Source organism: Bactrocera oleae, chromosome 6 (assembly GCF_042242935.1).
Source record: "Bactrocera oleae isolate idBacOlea1 chromosome 6, idBacOlea1, whole genome shotgun sequence".
Classification (NCBI taxonomy): Eukaryota; Metazoa; Arthropoda; class Insecta; order Diptera; family Tephritidae; genus Bactrocera; species Bactrocera oleae.
In genome coordinates, this window is record NC_091540.1 from 13,382,612 (window position 1) to 13,393,645 (window position 11,034).

Genomic DNA, 11,034 nt, shown 5'->3' on the forward strand with positions numbered 1-11,034 from the left:
GCAACAATTCACAGAGAAATGTGCCACAATTAATGTATATTTTTTTTAAATTGTTGTTGTGGCATAACAAGTACGCCTTACTGCACATGTTTTCATGCTGCTTGCAGCAAAACAAATTTATTTATTACTTACATATGTATGTATATTATGTTTGCGCTGCTCTTTGCTCGTAAATTTTTTTGTAGCAAACAATAAATGTCTGACGGAAAGTAAAACCGCCATAACTGTCATGTCTGCATGCACAAATGAGCTATTATGGCAGCTTAATGCTCATGCAACTGAGTTGAACGCCCACCGACCCACCTGCTCGTACTACAGTCTGCAGTTTGTCTTGTGTCACAATGGTTTCGCTTATGCAGCGAAGTGCATTTGCCTGCCTCCCAGCTGGTACGCCTCGTCAGTTCGTGTCTGAAGTCTTTGGTTTTCAGTTTCGAAAATTGCGTAAGTGCCAGCGGCTACATTTTACCGTTTCACTGCATCAGCAGCGCAGAAAATGCATTTCAAATGTCTTCCTGTTGTGCTGCACTTCACTGACTCCAAATTCACTGCGCACCACTACACGCGCACTAAGTTTTTCAATGGTTTTTGCTGTGCACTATTTCACTACCGTGGTCGGCTTAATTGCAAAGTGTGAACATAAGTATGAGAAACAATTTGAGGTTTTTGCTTCCAATGAAAAGTTATTTGCGCTACACGCTGCCCAATTGCAAAGTACTAAGCATAAAAACGGTTATGTAAGGCGCACTTTTGCTTATGCATATATATAAGTATGTATGTGTGTGTAACCATTGGCCGACACTTAATGTCAAACGTAAATAATTTGTGGCAAAACGTAAAAAAAACTTGTTGTAAGCCCAATGCAGGCACATTTGCAAAAGCTTCGCTTAGAAGTTTGTAGTTTTCGGGGAAAACGCCAAGGAAGTATATCTTCGAGCGATAGAAAAATTTTAACGACAATTAAAGCATATAAGCTTCGCAAACTGCTTTCAATTTCTTACAACTTTTTTTTTTGCTGTTGCAATTAAATTGCTGTGTTTTCGGAGTCTCCAAAGGGTTGCTTAAGCCGGGCGACTGCAGCTTTTTAAGTGAATATATGCTTTATTCAAAAATATGATCTCTAAGTCTCTACTCCTTCTCATTATACCACATGCTACACTTCCGAATGTTATTTTCATCACAATAGCAGTTTTTTTTTCTAACTCACATTATGTAATTACTGCACACATAAAGCTCAATGGCATTGCAACAAAATGTAGCAAATAACTGTAAATAACAGATATACAAAAGTTTCGTACAAAACTTTTATTGCCGCAGTTTGTAAGGCAGCAAGTGAGCAAATAATGAACTCTGGTGGCTGCGCATGCGCAAACGCACTATTTCATTGCGAACCACATTGCAACAATAACAAACAATTAACACAAATGGCATAGCAAAGCAGCGTTGTTAGGTTATATGAAAACAACAACAACAACAACAACATGCTATTACTTGTCAAACAAATATGAGATTTGAAAAATAAATACTAACACAACAACAACAAAAACAAAAATTGTACTAGTACTTTCATTATATTTATTTTTTAGTTTTTCTAATTCAAAAGTGTGCTTCATGTAATTCCACTTTGGCAAGGGGGGCAGGGGGAAGGCAGCCAGCACAATTACCTGTTAATTGTTGTGCTATTTAGCGTACAAATGCTAAGGTGCTCATGAGAAGAACAAAAACAAAAACAAAGAAAAATGCCTACGCAAACAACAGCACATGCCGCAAGCCAAAAAGCCACCAAAAAAACCAACAAAAAATTACAACAACTAGAAGCAACGTCTTCATTAAAACTAGCGCACAATCAGTTATCTAGCGTCACCCGGTTTGTTGTTGTGTATGTTGTGTTTGCGTTTGCTGCAGCAACGCGATGAAAGGTAATAAGTGAAAAATAAGAGCATTTAATGGAATTATATTATATAAGCAGCACTTGCGGTTGATTGTCTGAGCAAATGTAGCAAACAATTTAGCAACACACATACTCAAACAAGCATACTACTGAAATAACTGTGAAAATGCAAAAAGGAAAAAATTAATTAAACCGCGTAAAAAAACAAAAGAAAACAAGAAAAACCGTTAACTTTAACTGCAACGAAGCTAGCTTACCCATCACAAATAACGTAGTTTCTATAAAAGAAATTGATTTTGTTCGTTCAGTTTGCATGGCAGCTATATGCTATAGTAGTCCGATCTGGCACATTTTTACAGATATTGAAGCGTTGTTATAGCATATAATCTATACTAAATTTCGTAATGATATCTAGTCAACTGAAAAAGTTTTCCATACAAGCCCTCAAGATCGTTCAATTTGTATGACAGCTATATGCTATAGTGATCCGATTTGAACAATTTCTGCAGAGATTGTAGCGTTGTTACAAAAAATTATCTGTACTTAGTTTCGTGAAGATACCACGTAAAATAAAAAAGTTTTCCATACAAGCGTTTGATTCCGATTGTTCAGTTTGTATGGCAACTATATGCTAAAGTGGTCCGATATCGGTGTTTCCGATATCCGATCCGAATAAGCAGTTTTTTGTGAGGAGTAGAACGTGTGCAAAATTTCAGGTTGATATCTCAAAAACTGAGTTACTAGTACGCGCATATACAGATAGACAGATGGACATGGCCAAATCGACTCAGCTCATACCGCTGATCATTTAGATGTACCATAAATTTTATAGGAACTCCGACGTTTCCCTTTGTGTATTGCAAACATCGTGGCAACTTTAATATATGATACACTGTTCAGGGTATGAAGAAAAACAACACCAAAAAGCATATATATTTCCAGACTAAATGTAGATGCGAAGAGGTTTGCGGCCAGAGATCAAGCAATTTCCTACTTCTCGTTGCTGAGAAAACATAACGTACACGTTGCTTTAACGCGCCAAGTAACAAGCAAAGCTCGACTTATTATTTACACAAACTTAAATGATGCATAAAACAAATTGCTTGCTATTAGTTGCTTCGATGGTTTGTCGAAATTTTAAATTATTTTAATAATTCAGCGCCGAAATTAGCTTTTATGAAAGTGAAATAATTTATGCGCAATTTTCAAAACTGTGGGGTCAAGGTGTGTTATGTTTTCGTTAATTGGGCTATAATTGTTGTTAATTTAGCGTTTCACAAAATAATCAAATATATAAAATGTTGTAATTATTTAATTGTGGTGCGCTTCGTCTAACTTTAGGCGAAGTCGTTTAGTCTGCATTTGCTTTAGCCTTTAAAGATATTATTGCATACTTGTAATGATAAAGTTATGTTAGTAGCTAGTTCTAAGCTATAGTTCCTTGCTGACATGATATCGTGTAGCAACTTTTCTAAATAAAGTTTCAACATATGCATGTGTGTGGCTTGCTGGAAAGAAAATAGTTTTCTGCTTATAAACAAAAACATTGTTTATTGCTGCTGAGTTGCCAAGTCTTGGTCAGATTTAAAACGATTTATGCATTGCTAAGTTAACGAATCTATAAATTGGCGATAAGCAGAGCTAGCGTAAGTACTTGAATTTCCTGCATAAAATTTGCGATTAGCTTATAGCAAAGCTGATCTAAGCAGCTAAATATTCAGTAAGCGCATTAAATTCGTTATTTGTTGTTGTAAGTAGAATTTGAAATGATCGTAATGCAACTATCTTTCGCAACCAGCACAACTAGTGCGTAATTTTCGACTCAACAGTTATTAACTTTCTGGTTTAAAACCCAATTAATAACCCCAAGTTACAGCTAATTGCACCAAGTTACACAAAATATACTTGCTCATCACTTTTTTGTGTAGAAACAAACGAAAGTGCTCTCAGCTCTAATGACTTGTCACATTCTTTGTTTGAAAACAAAACATTTGCACGATTTGCACATAAAGACGCCAGCGCAACAATAACTAATTTAATATCATTAACTCGCACAAACACACACATGCGCACCAAAAAAAAAAAACCTTTGTCTGTGCGCTTAAATTGTTTTTGCTATGCATTGTTCATTGTTTGCAGTGAATTGTGTATGGAAAAGTTTCATGGAATTAGCGTGCAAAGCAGAAAGCTGTCTTAACCAGCAGTGTTGTTGTTGTTGTGTTTGCGTGCGTTACGGTATTGTTAGCAAAGCAACACATACAACGTACGAGTATGTATCTAATCGAAAACATAATCAATAAACTTGACGAAGCGAAGAAGTAACGCTTTACACCCTTTTCTACGCTCGGTTTTAATTTGTTACTGACAAAGCGTGCAATTTGCGAAATTCCTACTTATTGAGGCGTGAAAAGTGTGTCAATGAATGCGAATGATTTCTAAGCAGTTTCGGCTTGGCGTGTATCTCTTTACGTTTTCAATTTCAACTATTGGCCATCATCATGCTACACGCCGATTGCACGAATTCTGGGCGCCAAGCGAGCGCAGCAATGCAGTTTTCACTTTCACAGGCGCCACGCCATGTAAGTAGCTCAGCGCGCGTTTCACTTTATGTGCGCCGAAGCTGAAGGCAATAGAAAATAGCAATTATTTGTTAATTTGACAGCAAAGAAGCGACGCTGCCGTTATTTGTTGCCAGATTAGCGCGTTAAATTGTTTAAGGCTTTTGATTCGAAGTTATTTCGACATAGAAAAGTGCCAGCGCTTCATAACAATAGCGTTTTACAATATTTGCAGTTGTTGCAACATTTTCACTTCAAGGTCAGCAAGTCAATGCAAGCGGCTTGGGCAATAAATCAAAACCTGTGCAATTGCTTAGCGCCAGTTATTTTGTTTCAATTGAAATCATGTGCAACAAAATTTTTTTTTTTTTTTGGAACAACAATTTTGTACACAGTTTCAAATCGAGTTAAAGAGAAGACATTAGAGCTGAAGAGAAGAGGTTAGCGCTCACACATCTACAATATTTCTCAGTTACACTTTTAAGAGCGCTCACTGTAAGTATACTTTTAGGTAGTCGGCACTATGGAAAACAAATTTTTTTGAGCCATTCGAATTGCCACGTATATGTTTTTGATATACGAGGTTTGTTCAGAAAGTATCGCGAATTTTTTATTTCTTAACATAGTGTTTATTTATTAATGAATATCTATTTTGCCCGCTTCAAAGTAATCACCACTAGATATAATGCAATTATTTCCACTATTAGGTAAGTATATATCGGTGAAGATGCGATACACGTAGGCCACGAATACACGTAGCGCGCTAAATTTCAAAATAAGTATTCATAAAAAATAATCATTTTCTTAAAAAATACAAAATTTGCAATACTTTTTGAACAAACCTTGTATTGTATACTCTAACAGAACCTCCTTATATTGAAACAAATTGCTCATAATACCAGAGTTATCTTCTCTCTTGGTTTTTAAACATTCCGCCTAAAAGTAGACTCTTTCTTTACTCGCTCTTACCAATTTTACATTTAGAAAAAATATTTTTTTTTTATAATTGTATTAAATAATATTCGTTTTAAATTTGAAACTGGTATCCTTGAAATATATTTGATTTATATATGAACTTATTTATAAACGCCTCAAGAAAAACAGAAACGATTACTGTTGGAGCAGAAACTTAATCAGATAATGAGACAGCAAACAAGCGCGCAACACAAAGCTTAAGCGCTGTCTTTTTATTTATTTGCACAATTCCTGCGCTGAGTTTATGTTAAACACATTTTCCTATACGAATACAAGCAATGCTGCGTTGCTGATATTCATGCATGTCTTCAGCTCATTAACCGAGCTTAGGCGTGCAGTTGGCGAAAACAAACAAAGATAGCAACAAAGTAGTTTATCTTATACACAACTCAAAATGAATGTAGAACGTCGATAAAATAAACAGAATTTCAAATTTATATTTATTAGAAACTTAAAAGCGCACGAAAGAGTGTAAGCTTAGTCAGATGTGAAAAAAGCCAAAACAAAAAAAAACAAAAACTACAAAACTATCAACAACATGACAGCTGTCATGTTTGCGCATACAAAATGCTAGTACTAGTAATACTCTTAGAAAAAAATAAATAGTTTTCATTTGTGGTCACATGTACTCGCATATATTGTACTTTCATTTATTATAATTAAAGGTTGCCGCGCATGCGCAAGTGCCTTGTAGTATTTGTGTACGCCGCGTGTTTGGAATTGAAATTACGCGCTTTGTATGCACTCAAATCATAGACACAAATATATATACACATGTAGGCATCGGACAGGGGAGGGCAGGCGTCTTTTCGATGTTTGTCAAAGCCAGTGAGTCTCGTTGGAGCATGCATGGGCGTGTGTGTAGTGGGAAAACTCTTTTAAATGCGGAAAAGCGCACATTTTCAGGCAACGCACGCACGCACGCATTCAAATTACACACTTCAGTGTGTACACACACGTATGCGCAGGCATTTACCGCTCGGCATGCCAACTGCCGGCCATGCTTGGTTGCGCTGGCAACGCGGCAGTCAAGACAACATCAGCAGTATGTAGTTAAGACATATGTTCATAAAACGCTTGCCTGCGCCTACATACAAACTCATTTGTTGCTATTGCCTACTAACTTTTCGTCTTTCCGACAGCAAAATCTTTCGTTTGACGAGGCGCCTGACGCTACACTGTGACATAGACGCAACATGTGAGTGACATGTTTTCCATGTGCGCTGCGAATTTGAATAATGCAAGCATCAGCGGAATTAAGTAAAGCTGCAGTTAGGCCAATGGGGAAGCAAAGCAAATACTTCATGCAATTTACAAACGTTTTCGTTTTGTTTGTTGTTATTATTGCTTGATTATATTTAGAGTTTTGTTATGCTTTGCATTTACAGTTTTACGTGGTTTAGGCATTACTCGGCAGCTTGCTTCTTTGCGCTGAGTACGTGCTATTTGCGAGAAAGCATTGTATAGTAAAATCATTTAACGCTAATGCGATTTAGACTGTTGGAAAGTAAAAATCTACTCACACTTTCATTTTTCCCCTCACTTTACTCATGTCCAGCAAGCTGAGAGTATAAAAATAATTATGGTAAAAGGGGCTAAGACCAATAGGCGGTTACCGAAGTCCTCTCTAGCTCAAGCAACCTCTTTATACATCAAGCAGCGTGCATCAGAAAACTCTTACTGTTTTATTTAAAACATTCCCCTAGACTAGTAGAGGAAACACAACTAACTCAGAGTTGACGAAACTCAATGGACGGTCAATATCCGTAACAATCTTACGCTATATCTCAATAGCTTCGAAAACGGCATCTCATGAGCATCAAAACCCAGTTAAGTCTAACTCCATTGCATGATTAAAAAAATAGTTTTCGTATTTCCAAAACGCATGGACTGCTGTGATGAATCTCATACAAAACTCATAACTACACTCAAACTGAAATTATGCTATGAAACATTTCACTCACCTCCTCCGCCTCCTCCTAGACCATTTGAGCAGTGCTTCATACTGGCGCCGTTCCCCGTATTTGTTGCCGAATTCTGCATACCTCCGCCCATTACTCCGTACTTGATCGGCTTAAAGTGGAAGAATGAGGGTGAGTAACCGGAGCCAGCACGACTCAGAGAGCTGAACTGCTCCTCACGATCTTCCACGTATAGGCCCTCCTTGCCCATGGCCGCCAGCTGTCTGCCTTTCGGCATGAACATAACTAGAAAGACAGTTGCTGATGTCGCTATCAGTCCAAAAGCGATACAAGCATCCTTATGGCGATCCGCCACCGCCAGTCCGCACAACATCCAGCCCAACCAAATGGGTATAGCGCCACCGATGGCCAAACCAATGTAGGTGGCCTCGCGATAATTGTCACGTATGCCGCGCGATTTGATGGCCAACACAGCGACGAACACAATCAGGAAGACAATGTAGATGAGCGAGAAGAGCAGCTCCGAAAATTGTGTTTTGCATAGCGGTATCAGCATCGTACCAGCAGCAGTGATACGCGCATATAGATCCGAGCCGAGACTGGAGCCGAGCGCTGCTGTGGATGGACCGTCGGTGGGTGTGGCGGTATGAGGTTGAAAAAGCGCTGCAAAGGTATGTGCCGCAGATGTGGCGCCACTGGACGCTATAGTAGGAGCCAACAGACTATTGCCAAGTATCGGTACACTTTGGGTGTAAATCTCCGGAGGTTGTGTGAGTAGCCACTGTGTGCCTATGGCTACTTGTATGAGCACGGCGAAAAGCAACAATAAACCTTGGTAGGGTGCAGGCAGATACACGCCGCCATTCAGACTAATGAGGAAAACGCACTTGACGAGTAGCGCGGCAAAAACAAGCGCGTACGCAACACCCACGCCGAAACGTATTGTGCCACAGCTGAGCAGTGAGGGCTGCGCTGTTAAGACGGCACCCAGCCCAGCACAAGCGAAAAGTCCTAACAGTAGCATCTGACCAAGAAAGAGATGACGCCGCGATGGTGACGTACGCCATGCCTTGAACAGCACGAAAATCTCAAAAGCTGTCATCATTAGCATTGTGAGAGCTGCCAACACCAACACGGGCACCACCCAAGGCTCCTTGCGCAGGCCTGTGAATGGCAGATGTGTGGGCATTATGGATGGAGGCAAACCCGCGCTGACTGTATTCGCTGCATTTGAGGTATTTACTGGCCGCGGCGCTACAATTAAAACTGAACGTGGTCCAGCAGTCGGTACACCCGTGTAGGGTGGCTGTATATAATCAGGCAGAACTGCTGCCTTAGCGCCTGTGCGTACTGGCGCTCCAGAAGTGTGCACGTGCTTTGGTAGTGGTGTGCTTGTTGGTACTACAAAGAACTCGGTGGACATGACTACCAAGCGATCAGCTTTCGAAATATTCGTGTCCTTACTACTGAAGGTAGTCGAGTCTAGTAAAAGTCCACCGATATTGGTATCTTCGCGTCGACTCAACTGTTTGCCACGACGTTGTACGGTCGTTGGAGGATCTGTATAATCAGCATGATGGACTTCCATTGTATACAAATCAGTTTTGGGTTCAACACTATCACTCACATCGCTTGTCACATCGACACTCTTATTAGGCGATGCATTCACTTCAGCAGTCGTGTTTGTATTTGTGGCACGTGCCATAACTTTCCCACTTGAGGCCGCGTTATTTGTATTAACACTCGCGTAACTAACCACATAATTACTTTTACTCAAAACACTATTCGCTTGCCTTTGGCTGGACGCCGCCACATTTACTATTGCACCGGTCTTTTTGCGCAATGGTAGTAAACGATCACCGAAACGCGGTTCGCGAGTTCCATAAAGACCCATCGCTCGAGCCCCGGCTTGTGTGTTCAACTCAGCGGTCGTGTCAGCGTCGTAGTTCAGCCCTTTTGCTGGCGAATTAACTATTATAAAACACCAGCATAGCAAGGTCATGGGCCATATGGAGCGCTGCCATGAACCGCGACGCGGCACCACATTTATCGCGGGCCTCATCTTAAGCTTTGTCGTTTCAACCGTCTGGCGGCTAGTCACTTTCTTCTTTATGGCATGCCGCGCTGTTTCGCACACATTTTCGTTTGGCACATTCACACACGCGCTAGGCGTTCGACTTTTACTTAAGTTCTCGTTCTGGCAGCCGACTAACGACCGTCCCACTCGACGGAGCATGCCCAACTGCTGCTGCGCGCGCACACAGTCTGTCGTTGCATCGGTTGCAAACATACAAAGCGACACAAGCCAATTGAACTACACTACTTTTAATTTTGCACAATAAATTCGACTGGCAACTCAATTATAGTAATTTTTTTTTATGTTAACGCTTGTTTATTTTTCGTAAATCGTTCACACCGTATATCTTGTTTTAACTTTACTCGTTACTTGTGTTGCCACAGCCCGTACAATTTGCTTGCGCTTAAACCGCCAACGATTGTGCGCAATCCGCTTAACACGTTTATTCACTTCGCTCGACTGCTGCAGACTGTCTTCGTGTTGTGCGCGATTGGACTTCTGCACTGCGGCCAGCAACTTTGATGTCTTGTCGCTGAAACTTGGTGTTTGGCCAATTATGTTGCAACTTGTATGGTGTTGCGGATGGTTGATTCGAACCAAGTTTCACAAGGTTTGAGTTGCTGTAGTTGCGTTTGAAATTCAATTAGCAGATGCAGGCAAATAATTCGTAGCTAATAATTCCTAATTGAAGCTGTAATGTTTACTCAGAGTTTATATTGTAATTATTGTAATAAAAGTACTAATTATGTATAATATATAATATATTAGTGGGATTCAGTTACCGCTTAACATTCTTCTGTTATTAGAGCTTCAGGAATTGTGCATTGGGTGTCCTAAATGCTTTATATCTCATGAACCGATTTTGATAAAATTTCAAATTACACTTCTGGGCCATATATTATATAAGTCAATGGAACAGTTTGTTTTTTAACGAAGAGCTTCTGCGCCTACAGAAACTGCATTTCCAAAATATAGAGGATTATGGCAGCAGTTAGTTAAAGGTATCGCTACACGTCCTTGGCATTGGAGTTTACGCACATTTGTGTATCTTCCACATTGCACTAGATTAATTTCTTAGAGCCTTAAACCCTTCTAAGAAACAAGAGTCTGACAAAAACAGTACTGATTTTTTTCCCTGCCTTACATGCTTTTGCCGATCACGTAACTTGTTCACGAACAGCGCTTTCAAGTCTTCTCAGCACCTTCCTAGAACTACACAACAGTTCAATTTATTAGAGTCTCTCTATGGCCGCCATAAATCATCTCGCTACGGAAAGCGCTGTGTCTTACTTGCGTTTCCGCGTCAAATAGAAACAAATCTTATGTTTTTAGATTCCATAATGAATCAAAATTTAATGACCCCATAATGTTTGCCGTTTGGCTATGAAAAAAACGCAATTCGGCACAGCGGCGACCAAATAAAGATCGTCACCAACCGTAAATTGCCAGAACACCGAGCATTAAACGAATCGCAAATGTTACCTGTAGTTGTTCGTCGGAAAGCGCGAAGGCGGAGGAGCGCAAAGACATATCGGAATTTGCATGTACACAATTTATTGGCTACAAGCAATTAATAACTGTTAAAAGCCGGGCAAAGCATGAATTGGCGAAAAT

At 39.8% G+C, this 11,034-nt stretch overlaps 1 protein-coding gene across 4 annotated transcripts in view; it reads right to left on the bottom strand.

Annotated features, from left to right (window-relative positions):
• Positions 1–10,105, bottom strand: part of LOC106625021 (uncharacterized) — a 33,603-nt gene extending 23,498 nt beyond the window's left edge. For 2 of the 4 annotated variants that reach the window (XM_036360785.2, XM_036360783.2), the window contains exon 1: positions 7,386–10,105. In XM_036360785.2, coding sequence (XP_036216678.2) covers positions 7,386–9,633 — 2,248 coding nt within the window. In that variant the 5' untranslated portion in view covers positions 9,634–10,105. The remainder of the gene's footprint in view (positions 1–7,385) is intronic. The other 2 variants (XM_036360784.2, XM_036360781.2) reach the window with 1 other exon arrangement.
• Positions 10,106–11,034: the final 929 nt, after the last annotated feature.